At 46.2% G+C, this 27,148-nt stretch overlaps 1 protein-coding gene across 2 annotated transcripts in view; it reads left to right on the top strand.

Annotated features, from left to right (window-relative positions):
• The first annotated feature begins 1,386 nt into the window (after positions 1–1,386).
• Positions 1,387–27,148, top strand: part of gse1b (Gse1 coiled-coil protein b) — a 150,068-nt gene continuing 124,306 nt past the window's right edge. For both annotated transcript variants that reach the window (XM_084015630.1, XM_084015629.1), the window contains exon 1: positions 1,387–4,195. In XM_084015630.1, coding sequence (XP_083871756.1) covers positions 1,748–4,195 — 2,448 coding nt within the window. In that variant the 5' untranslated portion in view covers positions 1,387–1,747. The remainder of the gene's footprint in view (positions 4,196–27,148) is intronic.

Below are 27,148 nucleotides of genomic sequence, written 5' to 3'. Positions count from 1 at the left end.
GAGAAAATGGGGAGGTGTGGAGACATTAAGGTGGAGGGTCGTCCCTGACTGTCAGTCAGTGAGTCACTAGAGACAAGTTCAGGGGAGGAACAGACAGACATAACTGTTTATGTGTTGTCGTTATGATGATGTCAGTGTTTGAGGGCTGATTGTTCGACTCGCTCGTCTTTGTGAAACACTGGAGTTCATCAACGGTTGCAAATATTGTGTGTGAAGTGAGGAGGATGTGCATCACTTTGTTTCTCTTTACATCCCCCTCTTCCTCACCTTCATTAAGGACCTGTTGCTGCACAATGTCACCACATAGACTGGTAGATTGATAGACAAGGATAGATGTATGAGGAAGAACGCCACAGATAAATAATATCTTTACTGGATTGGTGTCTGGAGTGTTGACACTGCTGTTTTGAAACCGTTCATCGCTGTGGCTTTATGTTTGGGATCAGCTGCTTCCATGGATGTGCAACATTTATTGAGGTTATTATAAGAGTACCTTTCGGTTTGATTTGTTAAAGAATCTCCCACAAGCCTTCTGGCAAACACAAGCCCAGATGTCATGTGAGTTTTGTTCTCTTTTTCTCAGCTGGTAAAGCACTGAAACACGGCAGTCTCTCATCTCAACCATGAAGAGGCTCCTCAGCTTCTTGGTGGCTTCTTTAATTCAGAACAGCCCACTCAGATGTACGACAATCACTGATTTATTGGTATTTTGCCCTGATGGGGCAACAAGTTGGGAGTGAGACATCAAGATGCATTTGGATTTATGATAAAGATTCACAGTTGGGTTGAATACTGATGCAATCAATTCATTTGTGTTTTTACTTAATTGTCATCGATCTGTTAAAATCCACGATCTGTACATCCTCCATGAAGCTGGAGTTGTCTATTATTAATATCATTATTAATATCATTGATCAGACACCTTATACAGTAATGATTGTCTTAGTTGTCAAAACAAAACAAACTTTCTACACTTACAACACACCATGCACTCAAGCTTTAATATGCATTAACTTTGTTTACAGAGAACAGATAAAACAAATGCCAGAAACAAATACAAATAATATCACGCTGTGTTTAATGTAGTTTATTTACACAGCTATCCTCCTCACTCATAAAAACATCTAATATGGTTTGATATGAAGGTTTAGCTCATATGATGACTGACTTATGAAACACACGCCCCTGCTGCATGTCCCACCGTGGCCGTCCTGTGCACGGTGACCACTCTGACGCATGGGCAGCTCCTGCAGGAGTGTGCGCTCATAATCTCTGTAAAATTATTACTGTGGGCTGCCAGGGGTGGGGGGTGTGTGGGGTGGAGGGGTGGGGGTTGTCTTTGGGGGTGTCGGAGCGGGTCCCATGAATCGGGGATGGCGCTGTGTACAGTGGGAGCGAGTTAGCAGCCAAAGTTTGCAGAGAGCGCAGGCAGGAAAGTTCGCTTGGAGAGGCGACCCGTGATCCCGACCGGACTCCCGGTGCAACACGGGCGGACTACGGACGTCAATTAGCGGGGGATTTATGTGCCGTTTCGTGGGTGTTCCGAGTGACTTTCTCCAGGTTCCCCGTGGGAAGACAGCAGTGAACGGTCCGCTGCCTGCTTTCAATGGACCATCGCGCGTCTTATCAGCCAGTGAGTAACTTGGAGCGACAGTGATTGTTTCCTGACCTGCAGAAAGTGTTCCAACATGAGCATAACCTAGCCGCCGTCATGCCATGTAGCTCAGCCTGAAACAACAGCACAACAATGAACTGTGACACGGAACTGGCACCCTTATCTCGGAAACACCGACTCATGGCTGCAGCTATGTCCGGCGAGGAGAGCCCGTCGCCCGGCATTAGTTCCCGGGCGGATCGGAACGGACTCGGGGGACTGGTCCACTGTTTCGTGTGCGGGAGCGGGGTGACGCCGGGGAAGGAGCTGAGCCTACAAGTGTCATACCAGAAGGAGAGGACCCCGTTCTTCCCGTTCCTCCAGAACCAGGAGCCGGCCCCGGGCGCGTGCGAGGTGACGGCGGACGGACACGCGCTGGTGTGCGCCGTGTGCCACTGCTTTCTGGCGGAGCAGTGGAACTCGTTCGAGCGGAGCCGGACGCCCGTGGAGAAGCGCATGTACTGGCTGAAGCGACCCTACCAGTGCGACTCCCGGCGGGTCCCGCAGGAGTGGAACCTCTCGTACGACCTGGAGAGGAGGATCAGCGTCGGCAGCCAGAACTACGACGGGGGCGCGGACTCCGACTTCTCTTCCTTCTCCGAAAACGAGAACCTATCAGACCAGGAGATGGATTTGGTCGACAGAGCCGGCGTGAGCAAAGACAAGTGCCTGAGAGCGTCTGGCAAGTCGCCAAGGGGAGACAGCAGGAAGAACAATGTCATCAGTGTTAAAAACAGCCCGGATTCCCAGCGGGCAATGCGCTACCCGGTGGGTGTTTATGGGGCGCAGGGGTCACCGACGGCGGAGGGTGTTGTGCAGGCGAGGCGCGGTGCTAAAATGATGAATAATGTCTGCCAGGCATCAGAGTCCCTGGCAAAGTCCCAGGAGAGATTCCCCACGCGGTGCTATGAAAGCCCCTTCTCTGACACACCTGTGCAAGACAACGGGGTCATTATGCGCAACAGGCGATGGCTGGAGGAGGGGAACGTCAGACACGCGGAGCCTCGTCAGATGCAGCGTGCTGCCGACAGCAGCTGTGCTTCTTCCAAACACCCGCTGATGTACCGGGGAAGGGCCGAGGATCACCCCGGCTCTGCCCTGGCATCTGTTGCCACCGTCACAACTAAACGTGGCATGGCCCTTCTCAGGGAGAACAACTCTGACAGCTCTGGAGACGAGATTAACATCACCAGTGATGATGACATGGACGCCCCGCCGACTCAGTTCAGGGGCGTCAGGGACCTTTCAGCGAGAAGGATGGACACCTGTTCGGAGGAGTGTGTCTGCTATATCTGTGGATCTGGGCTCAGGCGTGACGGCCGCTTCAAAGTCAGTGTCCAGAAACAGGAGAGGGCACAGGGTGAGCCCTTCTTTCCATTCCTGTGGCTCCACTCCCCTCCCCGGGGCGCCATACCCATCAGTCCAGCGGGCACAACCCTGGTGTGCGGCAGCTGCCATGCCTCCCTCATGCAGCAGTGGCAGAGCTTTCAGCTGGCGGATGTGCCCGTCCTCCAGCGCTTGTATGTCGTCCCCCTCAACCAGCCTGCCGGTTCCCTCCATCCTTCCACGACTCCCCCAGAGTCCACGGAGTGCACAACTGAACCCAGGTCATCCCACGAGGCCTGTTTCCTCTGTGGTCAGGACTGTGGAGGAGATATAAGAGTTGCGTACGCACAGGCCGGTGTCGGCAAATCCCGTGGCGCTATGTATTTTCCTTTCATCAACATGCTACCTTGCCCGCCTAACGCCCAGCGGGTGAGGAATGGCCGCGTGCACTGCTGCCCGCAGTGCCATTCCATCCTGGAGCAGATCTGGGGTGCATATCGACTTAGCCTTAGCGAAGACCTCATCACCTCTGTCAGCTCCTTCCTGGTCAGGTACCACGCTGGCATGGCCGTTGAGGGGTCAGGACCGGTCCATTCCCAGATGGTTGTGGCCTCTCGCCCCGGGGGCTCCATGTCGGTGTGTTACTTGTGTGGAGCCGAGCTGTGTGCGGGTGGAGAGTACCAGCTGCACGTGAACCCGCCCGGGCGCTGTGGGGAGAAGGAGCCCTTCTTCCCCTTCCTCACCGTCCACCCTCCCGCTCCCCGTGCCAAGCCGGTTGACGCCACAGGCCTGGTGTCGGCCTGTAATCTCTGCTACCATGACTTGCACAGCCAGTGGGCCCAACACGAGGGCCCGGGTCCCTCTACCCCTTCTAGCTGTAGTTTACCCAGCGCCGCCCCCCAGCCACCCAGCTCCCCTTGGGCCCGCCAGTACAGCTGCGAGGCCTTTATGTGTTTCTTCTGCAGGAAGGAGCAGCGCAGGCAAGGTAGGCTGTGCGCTGTTACTGTGGCCAGGCTGCCCGTGTTCCTGTATGCACCTCGCAGCACACGCACGCTCCTGGTGGATGATGGGAGGAGGTTGGTGATTGGCTCATGTATGGAATGTAAAGCCATGGTGCAGGTGGGACAAAGCATGCAGCAGGACAAGGATAGGCTCGGACATGGAGACTCGGAGAGGAAAGAACCTGAATCGGCCTCACCGCAGTCTAGACATAAGGTAAGCAAACTGCCTGATAGGACACACGACCAAATATCGTTTTTTTCCCCCCACAGTGTCTTCAAATTTGGCCAAATGTTTTCTGAAGTTTGGTTAAACCGACAGATTCCAGTCAGCTTCTAATCCCTCCTACATTCCCACAGTGTAGCTCACATTGTGTTTGACCTGATACGACCCCTGAGTCACATGGCAAGGGATGATTTTGACATTTTGCATCTTGGAATTTGCTCGGATAAAGAGGGTAATTATCATGATGCAGATGGTTGTTTTGGTGCCCTAGTTTGGTTGGATGTGTTGATATCATTGACTCTGCTCGGTGGAGGGTTATCAAACAGTAATGCGTGTGTGTCTGTGTGTGTCTATGTGTGTGTCTGTGTGTGTGTGTGTGTTGCTGGAGACTGTAAAGCTTCCATGGTGCATCCGACCCAGCTGGGATGAACAATGGTGACACAAACATCTTCATCAGAACTTAGTTCTCTAAACACCAGAGGGAAACTATGGGGATCTGACAGCCAAGGCAGGCCTTGTGTTTGCTCTGTCCATGTGTGTGTGTGAGTGTGTTTATTTGAGCAAGCATGACTGAGTATGTCTCACTCGGTCCTTAACAGCTTGTTTTCTTTGGGGGGGGGGGGGGGGGGGGTTGATCATGTTGAGGATCTCCAAGAAGGAAGTTAGATTAAAGCAAGTCTACCATATTTCTTTTGAAGACAACAATCATAATGCAAATCCCCGCTAATTACCTAATTTACACTAAATTCATCAACAATCCAACAAAAAACTCTTATTTAAAGTGTTTATTTAAGTCTGTAATAATCTCAATATTTTATCATTCTTAAATGTAGCATTTGGGGAAAATTAATAATAAATAATAATTGGAAATATATCATATATAACCAACACAGCGTAAATTGGACTTGAATTCCTCCCACTTTTAATATGGAAATCTATACTCGGACAGTCCTATTACAGCATTACCGTGATGCGGAGTCGAGCAATTATTCAATCCACTGCCTTATTCCTTTCATATTCATGAAAAAGTACAGCATGTTAGCATCGTAACAAGTGATTCTGATGAGTGACGTTGCTCACAGAGGTGGTCCAGATGGGCCGGCTCAGGGAACAGTACGGCTACACACTTCCTCTCCAGAGAGATCGTTCTGTTACTGTTCGCGTTCTTGCCTCTTTCTGTCTCCAACGTTTGCTTTCCCTCCTCTCATAAACAACACATTCCCTGCCCTGCTGCTGATAAGGAGTGGATAGCAGAGAATGGGGAGAATAGGAGTTGGAGGCTGCGGGGTTGAATCGGGGACCGGTGCAGTGTGTTGATGGAGAGCTGGGGGGTATTTAGACAGCCAGTTGGCTCTGTGAACAGCTCGCTCATGCAAACAGACACTGACTGTCCAGTTATGCAGGACATGTGAGGAACAGCAGCACTGTGTGCACCAGCTGTCTGTCCTAAAGAGACGTGCTGGACTGGTGGTTACTCGTCTCCAAACTTAAGTGTTGGGTATTTGCCTGAGCATTCACATGTGAGGCCGGGATGAGCTCATAGTAAGCATGTGTGAGGGGATACTCGTGATACGGAGGGTAATTATGGGACCAGATTTCTTCATCACAGGGCCGGCGGGGTGAGAGGGGTGTCGGGGGTAGGCTGGGTTTCGAGTGATCCGTGGGCTCGGCAGGTGGCACAGACGGTTCTGGCCTGAGTGTGTGTTTCTGTGGGGGGGGGGCGAGAGAGATCCGCGGGGAACAGGTGCTTTGTCCTCTAGTGTCATGCTATACGCTTGAGAGCGTCTGTCATCGCTGGAGTTTGAGCTGTCAGGAGGGAGTGCCCATCTGGTTCCCTTTAGCACTGCGTTTGCCTGGCGGCGGGGGGGCCGCACAAAGACCCACACTTCCAGGATTTTATTCTCTAATCTTGTTCTATTTGTTTTACACAGCAGTTTCCACCGATGCCCCAAAACATTTCCACTAATGAACACATGTTTAATCACCAGAATTCAGATCAAGACGGAGACAAATGACATGTTTGATAAAGGCTAGAATAAGATCTCATTTTTGTGTCATTACACCGCTCACTATGATGCTGTCATAATAGTGCAGGTATGAGTTGTTGTGAAAAGGTGTGCTGACTGTTGTCTGACATGAATTAGTGCATGAAATGAGATCCGCCACAGGATACTAGCTATTAACTGTAACAGAGATAGGTGACGGGCGGTCATCATGTTCTCTGTTCTGCTGCCATGTGTTTAATTAGTATGTTGGACGTGACCTTTGACACGTGTGTAAGTATAGACCACGGCCGGCATGTGGGAGCTGGTCAGCTTTCACTCTCAGATGTCCACACTTTTGTGGAGCGATTCATGCAATGCATCGATGAATTCATTGTCAGTCCTACCATTCAACTAAATCCATCTGCTAAAATAAGTCAATTTCACCCTCCCTGCCTTTGAGCAACACAATATAAACACAGTTTATTTACTAAGTCCTTTTGTGCCTCATTTCTGACCCATTCAGCACTAAGAGGTGAGTTATTTATCAAACAGATGTGATGACATGCGAGTAGTTTGACGCTTTCCCCACTGTGTGTTGCGGGGGAAAGACTGAATTTCGTAATTAAAACACTGTGATTTTAGAAACATACCTTCTTGATTCAAATAGCTGTTTACTGTTAGTTCCATCTTACTTTGCAAATTGAAAGACAACAGAATTAGTGTGTGCATATTGAATTTTTATGGATTTACTAATGTTCACACCACTTTGGATTGACAGACTACTGTCTGCAACCTGTGGAGGTTTAGTATGAATGGTTGTGTGGAGGAAGAAATCTAATTAATCGGCATCCTCGTTCTCCGCTGGATTAGTTGACGAGCAAGAAAATCAGCCTCTAGGAAAACCATGTGGCAGTCTTTCAAACCTCTCCAAACATTACTATTAATATTAGTAGTAAAAGATGTCCTAAAATGTTGGTTCTGCTTGCTGACGCAACACGATTTTCTCTCTTTCAACGCTTCATTAGCTCGACTTCACTAATGTGCCAGGAAGTCATTCTCAGAGGCCGGTTGTGTAATCGTCTGCTACCGTTTCTCAGTCAGACACAAATAAGTTGGAAGAAGTGGCCGAAGACACAGTTCAACTCTTACGAGCGCCGGGGGTGGGCTTGCATGGATTTCCAAGACAAATTTACTATGAATATGGTTTTTGTCACATAAAAACTTGTGTGGAAAAGTGATAAATATAGATGCAGAAAAATCTCCAATATCCAAAGCTTAGGCCCGAAGTAAACTGGTTAAATACCAGCGCAGCATAACTTTGTTGTTATAAGGATTGGGATTGATTGCATGCCTTTGATATGGACGCGTCTAATTAAAGCATAAAGTGAAATCCATATTCTCCCTCTGGTCAACAGTGTGTCTTCTGGTTTTACAAGAACACGAGAGACTAAAACAGTAAACATTCATTCATCAATCATTAGTCAAGCCTTGAAAAGATAAATACTACATAATTGTACGTAGATACAGAGCACGCAAACATATTAATCCCCCTACTCATACACACTCATGTATGTATGCATATGTGTGTATAAACACATGGATGTTTATTTTTGTATGGTGGTTTGCTGAGTTAGAGAGCTGTGTGTGTGTGTGTGTGTGTGTGTGTGTTTGCCGTGGCTCGCGTTTTCTGTGTGAAAAGCTGCTCCTTTTGCATGCATGCGTGCAAATTGTGAGTCGGTGTGCGTTAAAGTGTAAAAGACTGAGTGTGTTTTCACTGCACGGCCCATATCCTGCGAAGGAGGTATTCGCTGTCACAGGAAAAACATGCCGGCATCTTGACAGTGTCGCCAAGGAAGATTTATAGCGTAGTGAAGGAAGGAGCGAGGGGCAAAGTACACATCAAATCTGCATGTGAAGTAGAAAAGGGAGAGAAAAATTACCCCGAGTGAAGAGGAGGAGAACAAGAAGAGTGGGAGGCTGAGAGAAGGTGAAGAGGTTAATGGGATTTAAATTACAGCCAGAGGAAAACAGAAGAAAAAGGAGTCGCATTTTCACTAATTCATCATAGAAGGAAATATTACAGCGCAGCGCTGGCCAGAGGGCTGTTTAACCCAGAAAGGGGGTTACTATTAAAACGGCGTTAATTTGAGGCACGCAAGGTGGTGTGGGCTTAACATGTGGCGTAAGCTGTTGTTATGCATGCCTGTGTGTGTGTGTTTAGTCCAAAAAGCATTCATATTGCACATATCCTGTAGAGTTCCTGCAGCTGTGCCTCCCTCTCCTCCCGGCAGTCTGACGGACAGCCTCGCGTTTCACAGGGAATCCTCCGGTATTTGAGGGGTTTAATTTCAAAGCTGCTGGAGGTGGGTTTTGATTTAGCGCTCAAAGCTTTAATCACTCTCTTCCCGCTAGAATCCCTCAGCGCTGCATTCTTGCCCATATCTGAATGGAGGGATCAAGTCCTGTATTGAGCAGATGAGATGGAGGTGTTCCAATGTTTCATTCTTTGTCCCCCCCCCCTCTCTGTCTCGACCCTTTTGACTTTTCCTCAAGCCTCCCACAGTATTATTACTATTCCTCTGATGCGTCTGGCCAGCTGGATGGTGTGTGTCCAGCTAGTGTTTGACACTGACTGTCATACTCTAATTTCCTAAGGTCAAAGGTGATGTTTGAGCTGCATGTCGCAGCCCTCGATATATTGGAAAATGAAATCCTTTCATCCCTCATGTAGTTATCCCCTTTCACTGTTGGCATACAGTACACACAATGTACCATGAATTCCCACTATATGCATCATGGTTGTATTAAGATAACTCAATGAAGGGCTTCCATTCATTGCAATGAAAGGTGCTCAAAGAGAGCTTATGCCAAAAGGTTATCGCTCTGCCTTCTGCACATAAGTAAGCAATGTCAAGCATACAATAACTTTACTTGGGTTTTTAGTTCCACAAAAAGGAAACTAATTAAAATCTCCACTTGCACAAGTCACGTAACGCATGTGTGAGTGAAACGTGCCACCCATCCGAAGCATTGAGAAGAGCTGTAAAAATGACATTCCAGCCGATTTCTGCCAAGAAGAGCCTTAAATTGGCACTCTGGAGGCATTTTGAATATTTACAGTTATCCTCTTGTACAAGGTGGATATCCAGTTTGCAAAGAGTGCCAATGAAATCCACCCTTTCATGCCTCAAGTCGTGGTACAACCGAATACGCTAGTTGGACCAAAACAGTGTAAAGTTGGATGGGATTAGTTCACACCGTGTTTACTTTAGGAATCCTGCAGGAATATCACATCACCAACTGAGTCCGGCTGTTGTTCTCACTCTCTCAGTCTATTCCCATATAACCATTAGAAATTATGTTTAAGTAGCCAAAGGTTACACTATAAAACTAAATGAATATAGTTGATGATTAATGTGATATTTCCTCTGCCAAAAATCTAATGTTATGATATCTTTAGCTACAATGGTCTGTAGGGATTTTTTTGGCTGCCGGGAGTTTGGTCACTCAGGCAAATTTGATTAACTCCCGTCCATATCCAGCTCATGGACTATTTTAAGAACTGGACTTTACTACAAGATTCCCAGCACGTAGTTAAAAAAAGTTTGCTCCATATTTCTGTTTCTAACGTTTGGTTCTGGTCATATAACTCTATATAAAACGTCTTTATCATGCTGTGGGGAAGGTTTCCAAATCTAAACCCTTCATGGATTAAACATAAAAACAGTGACTGATCTTTTTTCTGTCAACAGTTTTTTTGCAGATTTGTCATTGCAGTACCATGTTTGGCCACTAGGAACAACTAAACTGTCAGCAAAGCTGAGTTGCAGCACTGTTGATGAATCCATGACATGGTGACACATGGTCAAAGGTGTAATTAATGTGTGTACTTGTGATTGTATGGTTGAAACAATTTCATATACAATTATTTCATGTTTCAAGCAACTATTCAAATATTAAATCTGATTATATCTGCATTTATGAGAAATAGTAGTTTATCAAACCCCTGTCCTCCCCCCCTCTGTTAACTTGGTTTGGTCCATTCTTTGCACCTTCTGGTTCTTTCCTTAAGAAAACCTCAACAAGCCTCAGAAAGAAAGAAGAAATGAGTGAATTGCTGTGAAGGTGGTGAGTAATCCAGCCTCCCTAGCAATGTTTCTACTTTTGTGTTGGTTGGCGTTGAACGTGTAAACACTACATCCATGGTAAACACCAATGTTTGTTTGGCTAGTTTAGCTCGTTAGCAGTTAGTTAGCCAACTAGCTAACTGACTAGTTTAACTGGGGCTTGGAAAGGAAGTTGGGGTTTTGGGGCTTAATTGTCTGGGTGCCGACTTCCAGGCTTGTTTGTAGCTGACAGATGTATGCATACTGACCTTCGAACCCTGTAAGCAGAGACGGGATATCGATATTTGCTCAGCAAGGACAGGTCAGCAATGGTCATACAAGAGGAACCTGTGTGAGATTATTTCACACCTGTTGAGCTTTTTGATTTCAAAAAGTCTTTTTGTGATTTATGCTAAAAACTCACGAGGGAGTAATGAGCCAGATAATTAAATTGAATCCAGGAAGTGCAGTTTGAGTGTTAGATGGTTTATCATATGCCAAAACACAGACAAGTGGTTTCTAATCCTCTTACACCGCATTTACAACTCGCCAGATGATGTTGAGGCATCCATTGAAAGAGGCCCCGTGTCTCATTCAATGAGGCTGCAGCGATAAAATAAATCTGAATGCAGCCTTGAATATAATTTATTGCTGCCATGTTTGTGTTGAATTGTAGTTAAGGTACTTTTTCTGATGCAACCTCAGACCTCGTATTTAGTGACTGTTTGATTGACGTCTCCCTCATACGTCTGATTGTTGTACCTGTTGGGATGGGACAACTTAAACCTTTATGATCCATATTAGTATAGGGAGTCTGGAGACCTCAGCAACCTCCCAGCATACCTCCACCCAGCTTGAACCTGAGAAGAGATCTAATCAACCAAAATAACCCAAAACACCTGTGTGTGCAGGGTCCTCTGTTTGAGTTTCTTATATTTCTCCTGCTGTGACCTCTGACTCACAGCTCTACACTTTGACTTTAGCATCATATTATGAGGTGAAAGAATCCATGATGTCATCTGTAAAACTGTCAGGGAGTAAGAAGAGTGGTGAAGCTGTAAAGGCCGTCATGCTTTGCTGAGATTTACATTAAAAACTGTCTGACTGTGGTAATTATAGAGGACAGAATGTCATATAACTGTTGCTCGTCTCTCTCTGCCAGCTGCCCTCTGGCCACTCACACTCACTCACCCACAGTCACATACATACATGCATACATTTGCAGACGTGCACACGTACAGCGCGGAGTCGTCGATCATAATTTACATGCAGAACAGCTGCGAGCGTGTGTTTGTGCATGTGTGTCTGCCAGGTGGTCGGGAGCACTGGCAGGTGTTTGCTCTCGTGTTGGCAAATGCAGCTGGATTGTGCCACAGCTGTGTGTGTGTGTGTGTGTGTGTGTGTGTGTGTGTGTGTGTGTGTGTGTGTGTGTGTGTGTGTGTGTGTGTGTGTGTGTGTGTGTGTGTGTGTGTGTGTGTGTGTGTGTGTGTGTGTGCGCGTGTTTCTGCACCTGGACACAGCTGGGGTGTGTGGTAGTACAGTAGCTAATAGTGGAACTATTTCCTTTCCAGGCATTGAACATGTAACTTATGCTCGTAGCTGACTGGATAGCATTCATGTCCATTAGGTGCTACTCTTTAGTTTTGCTGTTTTTGGACTTTCCAGGTGCTGCTGAAGTTCTGTGTGTACATGATTCTTCATTTTTTATGTCCCACTTCTGATTCCTACCTTCCTGTTCACCCTCTTTTCCACCGATACCACTAATGGGGTGTAAAGAAGGAGGCTCACTCTCACTCTGCTGTCGGGACAACTGGAGATGTCCCGTAGTGGACTAAATATACTCCACAACCTCAGATAGCTTCACCCTCTTTCTGTCAGCCAACCAGAGGAGAGATAATGATTAGCATTACTGGTGATCTTCAGGGAGCTTATTTTGGCTGAAGAAGACATTCCCTCCTTGGATTACTCCCTCCTCCCATCCCCAAGTCCTGGCCTTCACCAGTGCACCCCCACCCCCACCCCCACCCCTCACACATGCAGTCCAACCACCTGGTCTCTCACATACTCAGCTTGTCCTGCCAGCTCCAGGACAGCTGGGAAGAAGGAGACAGAGGGGGAGTTTTGGACTCAGCCTCCCATGAGGGTAGAGACTGTGATAGCTCTGGAAGAATGCAGTTCACAGACTATACGGTAGCCCTGACACATTTAGGATCATGTGATCACCGCAGTGCTAAAAGTAGAGTCTTGTGAGTGACCATTTAATACTTATGGAATACTCTTATTCCTCTTCTATACTGACTTACTACAAATACATTGCCTGTTTGAAACGCTGGCTGCTGTTGATGGTGATAATCCAGAGAAACACGCAAACAAAGAAAGATTACTCAGAGTGACCTAAACATTAGCAAGCTGATAGCCTTCGCTAGAAATGCTCTCATTGGCATTGACACAAATACACCAGCAGACACAAACACAGACATAGTCAGGAATTACCAGGACTTTGTAAATAGTTTCCATGGGTGAGAGTCTCCCACACTGACATGACCATCCTGTGAGTCAGACATAAACCGATACAGTTTCTCCATCTGTGTGACAGATAGATGCCACAGATACTTCCCGAAGGCCGGCCATTATTTCTTACGTTTTGCCTGCCGTTCCCTTTCAAGCGTGCCATTTGTACTGTTGAAAAGGTATTAATATAGATTAGCCGCGGCTGTTTCCCACTGCTGATTATGACTTATGGAAAGTCAACGCTACGAGGCTAGCAGTGTGCTAACATATGACCCGCCAAACTTGGCGAGTGGCGTTTCCCACTTGGTCAGGCAGTGTGGACCAATAGGCCAGTCATGGTTAATGTGCAGGGCACAAGGCCACAGTGGTGAAGATTAAACCTGCATATTTACTGACTGTGCATGACAGTAGCGTGGTGTTGTATCCGGCATTATTGGCAAACATCATTTTAAGGTTAGCTCCTTTAACATGGGAATTGCAGTGTGAAGAATATGTTAAAATACAGTTTTTTCCTCCTCAAAGAGAGCCCATGTTATAAAACGCTTAAGTTGTTATTAAATTCCGAGAGGCAGAGGGGTTCTAGATGTTTTTATGTTCCTCTCTTCTGCGGAAGGCCATAAAAATAGCACTTGGCATGAGTTAGGTGTCAGAGGTCTTCTCCTCACTCCCATTTTTTTTATTTTCCTTTTTCTCATTTGCTCTGTCTTCTGTCCATCTCCCTCCTTCTCTCTCTCCTGTCCTCCATTACCTCACCCCCCCACCCCCCCACCCCTTCCACCCTTCCTTTCCCCCATCCTCCCATCTTTTTTCTCTCTCTTCTCCCCCCTCCTCTTCATCTTTCCCTGTGGTATTAGCAAGGCCACATGTTGCTGGCCTCTCCTGGTGGTGTGAGCCCCATGGCAGCCCCTGGCTCCAGGCTGACGCGTAGCTTGGTGTGTCTGTGTGTGTGTGTGTGTGTGGATGAGAGACTATAATGTGTGCCTGCATGCCTAAGAGTGTGTGTGTGTGTGTGTGTGTGTGTGTGTGTGTGTGTGTGTGAGGCCACTAACACAGTAACCTGATAGTGGTGCGGCTGAGTAGTACAGAGCGGAGCAGTGCTGTGATTTATCCCGCGGGCCCAGCAGATGGCTGCAACAGGAGTTTGTTTAAGTTTGTTTCAGAGCTGGGCAAGCAGCCAGGAGCAGAGAGAGGGCCTGCCAGAAAAATGTTCACTGACTCTGGATGCCTAACCACACTGCTCCCCCCTCTCCTCTCCCTTCTGCCTCCCTCTAACCCCTCACAGCCCCCTCAGTGCAACACACACACACACACACTCACACACACACATGCTCTTGCAGACTTTCTGTCGCTACTCTCCTTTTACCCCTCTCTAATTTCTTTCTTTCCTCCCATCTGCTTCACACACATGCTTACATAGACGTGCACGCTCACACGCACGCGTACACACACATTAGTTTGTGAATGCTTCTCTGTTCTGTTGGCAACATCCCTGCTGCAGACATGATCTCACACCTCAGGAGGGGGCATTAAAGACTGAGGAGGTGTCCACTCTGGCGGGGGTCTTCTGAACAAAACCATATGACCAACACAGACACACACACACACACACACACACAGACACACACACACACACTGGAAAAGAGAGGTATCTCTGCTGCATAAACGCATCGGAAAGGAGCACACAAGGCAGATGATATCTGGTTTTTGTTGTCCGTGCACAGTGCCTTTCCCTCTCTGATTAAATTCCTTGCTCTCTGTTGGCAAAGGTGATGACAAGTCCTGTCACATGACCTCAGGTCACCCAGGTGATAACTTTTGACCTTCCTCTCCACACATCAGCCTCACTCTTTCTACCTTATCTCTCTGGTCCTTTTCTGGTCTTTTCCTCTTACACAAATTCAAAGTGACTGTATGTAAATCGGATGCAGCAGCAGACATTAAAGCAGACAGAAAGACACCGTGAAGTCAACGGGGAGGTTTGAGACAAGGTTGGGAGGCAGTATATTGTCTTGTATGGAAGTCTGACTGGCTGCTTGAACTTGGAATCAGCAGTTCTATGTACTTTTCAGACTGCTTATATTTATTTGGTATATTTTCAGATTTTATACTTCATAGACCACAAGCTTCAATTCAAGCGAATTCTCTGTGTTGTTAGTCTTTGTAATGGTTGTTTTTTTGTATCAGAATTAAACTATTATTATTAAGTCATGAGCCCTATGATCATAGGAATATCTGAGTCAGTTACCAGATCTCTATATTTCATCCACTAAAGACTCTTAAAGGTAACGGACAAACTTGGGCCTGAGATGAAAGTGTTGGCGTGTGTGTTTGTGTTGTGTATCGAGAGTTCTGTGTGTTTATGTGTTTGTGACTGTATACATGTGTCGCAGCATGACAAATTATTCATCTCTCAACATTTTTCTGAACCTCAACAAAAGCATGCATGTCCACAAACACATGTTCTTTATTTTTCTTCTTTTTCCCCCTCTTAAATGATAAAAAACATCTTTTCTATTTTTGCATGTCCTCATTTTGCTCTGTGGATCTGTTTATTTAGATCATTTCTACCCTCCAGGTCACCCATCTTTACACCCACGCTTTCTCTCACTATCTTGTTTATTTGATCACTTGCTGCCGGAGTTTCATTTCCCCCATGTCTTCTAATCTCCAGTGTCATCAGTGGCTTTTCTACTTCGGAGAATGATTGGACGGGCAGTCGGTAAAACCGATAGTATCATGTGAGAGAGCATGAAGGAGGTCATAAACATGGACTGAAGCCATGCAGCCAGTAAACGTATACATAAACTATGGAGTGAGAGGACATCCTTGTGTGTGTGTGTGTGTGTGTGTGTGTGTGTGTGTGTGTGTGTGTGTGTGAGATGTATGTATGACTAATAGTGGAGATTGTCGGGGTTGTGGTGCTTTGGCACAGATCCTTGTTTCCTCTAAAGCAGCATAAGTCATTCCTACTGTCTGTCTGCCTTTAAGTCAGAGATGCAGCTGAATGTTGTCTGTGTTCTGCAGGCCTGTAAGAATTTCTTCAGAATAAGTGTGGTTTGAATTCCTGGAGGTATCGGCTGCTTACAGGACATAAATCAGCTTTCTTTAATTAGGGGTGTGTTGTGCAGATATGTAAGGGTTCAGCTATGAAAGAGGGCAATTAATTGATTGTTATAACACAGCGATCCTTTTTATTCTTCCCAGTGTAGTTTGATAGAAACAAAGGTTGAACATTAGCTCCTGGATGAAGAATGCAATGTCACTTTGAACATTGGTGAGCAGCAACAAATGTTCATTTTAAGAAACAATGTAATATCCATCTCATACCAACTACGCTGTGTGACTGTAGAGAAAACGCTTTTTTGGAGAAAACTAAAGTGTGCCACCTTTATACTCTTCCTGTGATGTTTAGGGAGACACTTCTGTGTGACATCCCCTCCCAGCTAATGCACACACGTCTTTGAAAACCACTTCAAATGCAGACAAACGACACGTGTAACAGAAAGGACCAAAAGAGGAGTCGGGTAAAGAAGGGGGATTCTTTATTTGCCCTCATGTCCGCCTGTAGCTCTGCTCCTTGATGCCCTCTGAGGAGAGGAAGCGAGAGGGTCGCAGGTCAGGTAGCTTAGCAGACCAATAATGAAGATGTAACTGTCCGGGTCAGTTGACACAAATGTGCCAGACTAATAACATTATTATGTGCTTATGTCCACTCATTATCTTCATATGCCATTCTACTACAGTGTAGTATGGCCAGGATATCAGAAACACTGAAGGCACCTTGAACCATGAATATTTTTTCAGGTAACTTTATTGTTATTATTATGAGAGTAAAACATCTCATAGAATAACCACCATCTAAATGTTTTTAATCAAAATCAATTATAAACTCCCCCAAATGAATGAATGAGACCCAGTGGAGGTCGTCTCAGAGCCCTCTGTACAAGCTGTTATGGCCCTGATTATAATATGTAAATTATGTGTAGCCTCTTGTGTTTTCATAACATATATAAACACAACCAGTATTTCTTTATGAAGTGACGTCCAAGTTTTTCCAATGCTTATTTCAGTGGAAATTAAAGACCCCGAATTCTCATAGAACAGATTAAAAAATAAATACTTGGTGAAACCAATGCAAATATATCATTAAATATATTATTGTAGCAGTGGGTATTTTTTAAATCAATACTGATAATAAATGAATGAAACTAAACCAATCTGAGCTCCAAACTATAATTGTAACACCAGTCTGACATTGCATTGACATTACTTGTGCTGTTAAATGTTAAATGACTAGATGTCTGAGATTCACCAGCGGCCCGAGGAGTCTTTACCACACAACATAACCTTGTGTCATGTCATCTTTGATCTCTAATCCAATGGGCTCAAATCCAGTCCACTGTCACAGTGTGACAACAAGCTAAAGCATGTGATTCCGTGTGGATTCATGAGGGAATGACATTCCTTAATATATGATTATACCCTTGTCCTGACTGTGTTCGGTCCAGGCCAGATGGGGTTTGTTGTGAGCCGGTCGTTGTCCACCTGTTTGTTTGCCCGAGGAGAGCCGGTAAGCACAGCGATTTCTCCAAACCAGAGCCTCAGACAGACTGACGCTGGCCGAGGAGTGATCAGATGCTGTTTGACTTCCTCTCAATAAGGAACATGTGTCCTCGGCGTTGGACTGAGCGCAGGCTTTGGACCCGCTCCCACCCTGCACAGCTCCACAGGTGTCAGAGTTGTTCAGGGTTGTGTGTGGAAGCCTGTGATTGTGTGAGAGAGACAGACAGCGTTAGCTTTTATGTGTGGACGCACATGTGAGAGGGTTTTGAGCACTGAAGCATCTTGAGTGTGTCTGAGTAGATCAAAGCTGTCTTTCTCTGTTGTTTTGCAGTACTTGGCTGAGTCAGCGTGTGTGTGTGTGTGTGTGTGTGTGTGTGTGTGTGTGTGTGTGTGTGTGTGTGTGTGTGTGTGTGTGTGTGTGTGTGTGTGTGTGTGTGTGTGTGTGTGTGTGTGTGTGTGTGTGTGTGTGTGTGTGTGTGTGTGTGTGTGTGTGGAGTCTGAGCTGCTTTTATGGAGTGTTGCTGTGTCGGTCAGTGGCCTGAGCCTACATGCATAGCTGTGGTCCCGTTGGATGTTTGTGATCGGTTGTAAAAGCTGACTGACAGCCTCTGCTTTACAAGCTGCTATACATCAAGCCATAGACCTGCAGCAGCCGTGGGAAAACACACACGTGTGTGTTTCAGTGTGTGTGTGTGTGAGTGTGTGAGTCAGCGTGGAGCAGAAACAGGGCCTGCTGCTGAACGATAAGGCCTGCTGACCTTGTGACCTCCAGCTTACTGTGGTGAGGTCATCTCATATTACACCTAGCCAAATGTTCCCTGTCTGCTAGCATTAAAACAGGAGGGGTCTAACCTCTGGAGCAGAAACCTTTCCTGACCTGGTGATGGACGATGGCCTTCTGTCTAACCTTATGTCCAACCAATGGGCGGCCACTCTAATTGGCACACTGCTGGAAATCATGACACCAACCTATCACAATATATATTAAGATATATTATTCTTCAGCAGTGGTCTTAAATTACATATTCTTTTTAACTTCAGGAGGAAAAAATTGGTAAAAGAATAATCTTAAATCTGCATTATGAGGAGCTTTCTGTTTTATATGGGAGACCGATATATCAAGATACTTATTGAATTATCTCAGGAGGGAAAGTTGCCCAGCAGCACATTCATGTACTGCAAAAGCTGACAAATGCATTGTAATTCAGCTGGAAGAGCAGATTTACCATTAATTAGGATTGATTGATTGTTTCAAGACACTGCATTACGTGAATGTATAGTTAATATAGTTGGTTAATAGTACATTTCCTCCATTACGCCACTGACTGATCATGTATGTAGCGTGTGTGTGTGTGTGTGTGTGTGTATGTGTGATTAATGGACAATTAAACAAGTTTGAATGCAAGACAATGTTTGGACTAAATTGACGATGACTTTCTTTTTTGTACCCTATAAGCAACTATCTGTAGATCTCTATATCTCTTAGTTTCTCTCCTTCCTTTATTCTCATTCTCAACACTAAATCTTCCTCCTCCTCCTCCTCATTCTTCACCTCCTCTGTCTCCCTTTCAGTGCAGATAAAGCCAATCTGTTCTGGCGCCAATGCCACTTCTTTCATTTCTTTCCTCTAGAGGAGTCTGATTTATTAGTCCAATGTTTATTTGTAAAACTAATTTTAGCTTTTCCTTTCTTGTGTATTAACATTAGTGGAGTGGCTTCCCCCATGTACAGCGGTAAAAGGTAGTCAGTGAACTGCACAGCTTATACTTGTGTGTTTATGTGTGTGTGTGTGTGTGTGTGTGTGTGTGCTTGCATGTGTGTGGGTGGGTGTGTGCATGTTAGTGCACGATCCAAGCACAGATGTTCTCAAAGGCTCCAGTTTTTAGCCAGCAGATCTCCCTCTCCCCTTGCAGAAAAAGGGAAGTGTCTAATAAAAGGCGGGTGTATGAGATGGAGTGAGTCATACACACACACACGCACAGAAAGAGAGAGAGAGAGAGAGAGAGTCTGCCTCCCTCGTTCTCTCTGAGCCTGAGAGAGAGAGAGAGAGAGAGAGGGAGGCAGGAAGCAGGGAGGGAGGCTGTGCCAAACTGGAGCTGAATTCCTGCCAAGAGTCTACTTGTTTGCTCGTCTGGCTGGAGCCAGAGGCTGACCTTATTAGCTCGGAGGGCAGCCGTCTTATTAAAACACATCTGGCGCTCAGGGAGCCCAAATAGTCCTCATATTGTCTTCCTGCTTGCTCCTGACCTTGCGTTACCTAGCAGGAATGCTGACAAGGGCTTCACGCATCTGTTGAGAGTTTCACCAGGGTCTTTCTCCCCCCTCTCCCCCCCCTCCCCCCTTGCTGTCTTTGCTGGCGCCTGCACGGTAGCTCTGTGGGACCTGTTATTTCTTCCAACCCCCTTTTTTCCTTTTCCCTCCCACCCTTTTCCACACACACCACCCCTCAACACCGCCACCACTCTTCGTCCCGGTACCCCCCATGGGGAGACTTTTTTTTTTTTCTGTTTCCCCCGCCAGGTTGCTGTGTTGATACAATTATTCCTGTGTATATTTGTTTTATGAGGGGCTGTAACCTGGTCCTGTTTAAATAGCTCTTTGCTGGTTATTTTAAAGTGTGAATGGTGCCCGTCCTGAGGCTAGCATTTATTGTCTATGTGTTGAGGCGGGGGGGGGGTTATGTAGGTTGACACACTCAGTTTTACAGTACAGGAACCAGATGCATACACTACAATTGCTTGATGTTGGTGTGCATTGTACACAATGCAGGTTTAAGATGGTGTTGGCTATGTCATGGCTTCCTTGTGAGAGCTCTGCTTCACTGATCATTGCAGTAAGGGTCTAGGTGCTGCTCACCGGCCTGGAAGCAATACTATCATTACCAGACTTAACACCTGTAAGTACCTGTAAGCTGCTGCAGATGGAAGTGGTCGACATTACACACCGCTGTTGCCGTCACTGATTTCTGTGTCGGGCGCCTGTAGTTTATTAGAGCGAGGAAAATTTGTGTCTATGCTGCAGTAGTAACTGCTCCTGCTGGTGTGTGGCCTTTGACCCCTCAGCATCCTCTGGTTTCAGAGTGGCTTTGTACTTCACCTCTAACCCTCTGTCCCCGAGCCTCACCTATTCTCTCTGGGTCTCCTCTCCTCACCTCAGAGGGGAGAAGGAGAAGAGGATGGATGTGACAAAGAGGTGAGGGTGAGCGTGTTGGTTTCTTTGTTTGTGGTGAGCCGCGGTTGTGAAATGACGTGAGAATACAACCGTTAAATAGATGATGATATTAGTTCCCATGAGCAAACAATGTGTGTTTACAGAATCTGAACATCTGCTTGGTGATGGAGTCTGGACTCACTCATCTCACTCATAACATCACTCATCCCCTTCCTCTCTCTTCTCTCTCTCCATCTTCTTCTACTCTGGACATTGTGCTTTTCTTTTTCATCTTTCTGGCGTGTGTGCTCACAAACTTTACACGGCTTTCGTGCGGTTCTGCTCAGTCTCCACGCCCAGCAGCTCTGTGCATGTCTTCAGACCGACCCTCAGTGCAACATCACAGCTAGCGATGTGTCATTTGCAGACGTGCGTATGCTCCCTCCGGTGATTCACATCTACAGTCCGTCTTAATCTTCTCTGCCTTTTTTTCCCTCGCAGTGACTCACGTGTGCATGTGTATGTGTTTCTGTCTGATCCTGATGCAGAGCAGAGCACCGCTGGGGATCTGTGTTTAGTTACACACACACACACACACACACACACACACACACACACACACACACACACACACACACACACACACACACACACACACACACACACACACACACACACACACACACACACACACACACACACGTTACTCTTCAACCTCAATTCACTCATGATCTGCAAAAGCTCTTATCATCAACCGGATGCTGGCTTCTCATTTTCTTTTTTTTTAACTTTCAAACGTCACTGCTGAGCGCTGCAACGCAGTGAGGGATTAATTCTCGACAGACAGACATGCAAACAGATGTGAACATGTGTCTGACGACAACAAAGGGGAGAGCAACACAACACAGGAGACGCGGGAGAGAAGAACGGCACTTTACTGTGTCACCATAGCTGGTGGAGCGATTAAAGCTCTTGACCAAGTCTGACCATTAACTCTATCATCCCCCTATTTAACACACACACACACACACACACACACACACACACACACACACACACACACACACACACACACACACACACACACACACAGCCGTAGGCCTCTGGTAAAAGCTTTATCTTATTTGCTCCCGGGCTGTTAGGGAACTTTATTGGCTCAAATTTTCTTTAACACTCATATCAGCTGCAGTTTGCAGAAGAGAGAGAGAGAGAGAGGGAGAGAGAGGGAGAGGGAGGGAGAGAGAGGGAGAGGGGGAGAGAGGGAGAGAGGGAGAGGGGTAGAATGATTGTTGACCGGACAGACCCTGCATCCTCTGGGGAGATTCCAGACATTCCTCTACTTCCCTACACACTACAAAGAGACCCTTTCCCCAAGGTTTGTCACAGGTCTGCCTGGTTACACACACACACACACACACACACACACACACACACACATGTGTGCTTGTATATACTGTATGTGTGTGTGTGTGTGTGTGTAATAGGGTGGGTGGTAAAGTGGGGGTCTTCCTCCCTCCATTGCTAGAATAAATACCAGAGCTTCCTCCCTCTGCTCTCGGACTCTTCCTGTTGTCGCCCTGGTCGAGGGAGGAAAAGACATGCCACTTCCATACCTCGCTCACTCTCTCCGTCTCTTTTGATTCTTCTGTTTCACTCGTAATTTACTTAATCTGTGAAAATCCAAATCAGTGTTGCCGAAGCTTCTAAAGGGAAAATCCAAAAACATGCAAAGAAACACACAAAAAAAAGACAAAATTAAAGAAACAACTCTATTTTCTATAAATCACTTTTACAAGCATAATGCAGACCGAGGCGGTGTTTGTGTTGACAGCAAACTGATTATACCTGTGTGTGTGTGTGTGTGTGTGTGTGTGTGTGTGTGTGTGTGTGTGTGTGTGTGTGTGTGTGTGTGTGTGTGTGTGTGTGTGTGTGTGTGTGTGTGGTAGCCCGGTCCTCAGCATGGGAACAGCTGTTCGGAGCAGCGCCGGCCACACACACATGGGTCTGATTAGCACTTGGTGACTCCCTCCCTTCCTCTCTTCTGCCCTCCCTGCTCACCTCCCTCCCTTTCCAGTGGGGGCCGCGGCATGCTGGCGGCACCAATAATTTTAATGCCTCGTCTGAGTCTGCCAGGAGCACAGGCATGCGTGTGCACACCCACACACACTGCACACACACACACACACACACACACACACACACACACACACACACACACACACACACACACACACACACACACACACACACACACACACACACACACACACAGAGGTAGCACAAAGCTCTCATGCTTTGATCTGCTCCCCCTCCCCTCTCTCTTTCTTTTCCTTTTTACCCCTGACCTCCTCCTCCTCCTCTTCATCCCTCTCGCTCCACCACAGATGTTCTTCCTTAACAAGTTCAGAGTTGACGTGTGGGGGTCTTCATGTCCTGTACTGCTGTACACTAATCCCCTTGTAAATGTTATATATTGCTCTTGCCTCTTTTCTTCGTCCTCATCTTCCTCGTCTGTCTTTTGGCAGATCTTTCCATCACCTCTTTGTCTTATTGGAACATTTAAATGACTTGTTGGCTGTAACCATATAGACAAATTGTATAACTATCCATCTAGTGATCTATCCATCTTTTTTTCTCTTTTTTTTTGCAAGAGCAAATATTTCTCTCTGTCGTCCCCGACACCGCAGTCCAGCAGGAAATGTCTTTCTGAGGCAGATTCCACATGGAACTGATAACAGAGGGTTTAATAACTAACAGAGGGAGAAAAGTGTGTGAATGTAAGAGAGGACGGATGATTATGGGGCGATTCAGAGAGGAAAGAGGGGAGTAAAGGAGTAAAATTAGAGAGAGGAGAAGGTAGATATAAGAGAGTGAAGAAACGGATATGGCGACAAAAAAAGATGGAGAGGGATGAACGTGCACACCATGACTCATCAATGTGGCTCCACTCACGCCATTGTCACAGTTTGCGTGTGTGAGGGAATAAAAAGTGTGTTTTATGTGTTTCGATTGAACAAAAGCAAACCCTCATTAAAGTTTCAGGAGGGTGAAGTGAGGGTCAAGTGCAGGAGTTGGGTTTTAAAAGCTCTAAAGTGCATATTCATATACAATCTTCATTCAAACCAAATAGTTTTATTCGTACAGTAGAATGTCATTAAGTTATGCAACCACAAAGAAGAATTTATTATATATAACATGAAGTGCATAACCTTTCTACAGATGCACAAATGGATTAAAAAAATGTTTTTAAATGTGGTGTCAGCTGTTAATAAACCCAAGCGGCCCATCAGTGTGTAGAATAAAATGACTCTGCACAAAGCTCAGTACATTTAAATGAACGGTTGATTAAATAAGACACCAGTGCTTGTTTTGGCAGCTGTTTTCAATGTTTATGCCGTTATACCACATTTTAGGGTTTCCTCCTTTCTGTCCGTCAGTCTCTCCATCTGTGTCTCTGTCCTGCATGCATCCAGTTAGAGAATGGATTGGGACGTTGAGGCTGACTCCATAGATCAAAACCACCGTCTGCCATCGCTGTTTGCTTTGTTCCAAGTGACTGCAGTCTGGACAGATCCTCTGTTACGCTCTCCTGCTGCTGGAGACGTCTCGTCTTTCTTCACGACATGCATCGTATTTATAACTCCTCATTTTCACATGAATGAGTGGAAATAGTTTTTTTCTTTTCTTTTTTCACAACATATGAATATCAAGGGAGGTTATCACAGGATGCGAGTGCTTCTTGGCAGAGACAGAACGTGTAATGATATCGTCAGCCACCAGATGGTGTCAGTGCTCCACTCCACTGGTGCCGGACGAACGCAGAGGTGGAGATCTCCAACTGATTTAAATAGAGGCTTCCAGTAGCTGCAGAGGGAGAGAGAGTGGACCCAGGTATACTGTATGTTGTACATGTAATACTCTGGGCTTGTGTGTGTGTTTGTACTTGCGTGTCCACTTGTGTGTGTGTGTGTGTGTGTGTGTGTGTGTGTGTGTGTGTGTGTGTGTGTGTGTGTGTGTGTGTGTGTGTGTGTGAAAATGATCTTCTTTGTGCAAAGGTTCAATCTGTACCACTGGGTGGCTTGGAAAGTGTGCATGAATGTATGTGGTTTTGAAAATGGGGATATGGAACAGCTGTTTAAATGCTTTATACAGTAATTGCAGTTGTGTGTGTGTGTGTGTGTGTGTGTGTGTGTGAGAAAGTGTGTGTGTGTATGTGTGTGTGTGTGCGTGCGTGTGCGTGTGTGCGGTGTATGGTGTCATCACTTGGGCTGTGTTGTGGTAGACTCTCGGCTCCACACACCAAGCAAGTCTGTAATTACTCAAGCCAACGCTCATACACACTGAGCTTGCAGACTCTGTGCCCCCCCCCCCCCCCCTCTTCTTCTCTGCCCTAAAGTCTTCCTCTGTGATTCCCAGTGTGGTCCCAGCTCTGGTTTGGCCATGAGATCTGTCTCCTGTGTTTTGGAATGTGTCGGTGCTTCTAGCCAATTCACCCTCATGCTCATGCTTCACTGGTAACACACACACACACACACACACACACACACACGCGCACACACACACACACACACACACACACACATGGAGGTATCATAATGTATTGGCTTCTCTGACCAACTTGACCCAGCCAACAAGCCAATTACATGGATCTGTTTAGATACACATATTTTAAACAGTGAGCTAACACATACCAGACAGGTTTTGAAATCTCCTGTCAGCATTCCTGTGTGTGTGTGTGTGTGTGTGTGTGTGTGTGTGTGTGTGTGTGTGTGTGTGTGTGTGTGTGTGTGTGTGTGTGTGTGTGTGTGTGTGTGTGTGTGTGTGTGTGTGTGTGTGTGTCCATGTGGAAAGTCGTGTTGGTCCCAGCCCACACCTGGGATTGCAGATAGCTCCCAGCAGCTTCTTTGACCTCTGGCATTAACAGACAGGACTCACTCCGCTCCGAGTCTCTCCTCCCATTACACCATAACATCCAATCTGAGATGTACAGTTTTCTATCTTTGATCATGCCAGTGGGAGATTGTTTGTTTGTGTATGAGTGTGTGTGTGTGTGTGATTGTGTGAGAGGGTTCCTATGTAGTTGCAGCCAGCAACCATCAGAGGACAAGAGGCTAAACCACATGCTAACCAGTTTGGGAGCCTCCCTATCTGCTCACACAGACTTGGTTGCTGGGCACACACACACACACACACACACACACACACACACACACACACACACACACACACACACACACACACACACACACACACACACACACACACACGCATACAAACACACAACAAAGAACACACCATGTGCATGTACACATGCATATGCACTCCGTTCATGTATATTCTCTTTTCACTCTCTCACACGCACAGAAAGACACTCGCATGCACACACAGATTCCGTCTCCCAGCGTGGCTAAACTAGATTAGTGTGTATAAAGGCTCATAATCCCTGCTGCCTCCCCAGCAGGCAGAGAGGAGCCTGTCCTCCAAATTAGGTTGGCCTCTCTGGGTGATGAGTGGCTGCCAGCGAGGGTCCACTTTGTGTGTGTGTGTGTGTGTGTATTTTTGCATTTGTGCATTAGCTGTGAAGCAAACGTCTCCAGCTGATGTGTGACTTGTCTGCACGTAGACATCCAGCCCAAGAAAGGACAAAGGAAGATGTCTCTATGAAACCAGTGGTGCAGTGCTTGGTTAACTTATAGTATGTCTAAATATTACATGGCAGTTGAAAAGGAGTGGAGTACATTTAGCAGCAGCATCTGTCTGTTAAAGTCGGCATGTAATGTCTTCTGGCGTAATCCATTCATGTGTTACCACGATGTCCTGTTGTGCTGAGAAAGTAAAAGGTGTTTGTACTTAAACATATACTGTGTATATGACCTTGAAACCTTGGAAAACTGTCAAGCTAGAAACACACATGCTCATCCTCAATGCAAACGTTTAAGTCGTGAAAATAACTTTTGCCACTTTCTTTCAAACAAAACATCTTAAGGCACTCCTCAGCTTTATTTGAAAGAGCATGATATGCTTCATTTATGCTGTACATTAATGAAAGGGGGCTGTGTAGTGGTGGAGAGGGGCCTGGATTCGGGTCTGGGTCCCTGAGTTCTCCCCGGGTTCTCTGGACAGACGAGACACAACAGGTTCATCGATGACTCTGAATGAGCTGTGAATGGTTGTCTGTCTCTACAGCCCTGTGAGAGACTGGCGACCGGTCCCGGGTGAACGCTGCCTTCGACCAACGTCGATGCTGATTGATAATGGATGGATGGATAAAAAAAGGGCCGTCTCTCACTCTGTAGTCTCTAGCACTCTGCTGTTACACTACCTTTTACATAATTCACCCTCGGTGTAATCCTCGACAGGCAGGAGGTCAGTGACCTCCTGAACTACGTTGATATAAAGACTGATGCATTATGTAACGGTATACTTCACATGCACATTTTGATAGAAGACTGACTGACTGAGATCACATCTCTACCCGTGTCGGACACACACACATTCCAGACTTGGCAAATAAGTGAAGCTAATTCTGAAGCTGATTCATTACTAATAAAGTATAAAGTATGCTGATTATCATCATTCCTTTTTTTTATTACACGTTCTGATATCCATTGGTGCAGATGTAGCTAATT

The sequence above is a fragment of the Eutrigla gurnardus genome, assembly GCF_963514095.1.
Source record: "Eutrigla gurnardus genome assembly, chromosome: 1".
NCBI classification, from domain to species: Eukaryota; Metazoa; Chordata; class Actinopteri; order Perciformes; family Triglidae; genus Eutrigla; species Eutrigla gurnardus.
This window is presented reverse-complemented; position numbering and strand designations above follow the sequence as displayed.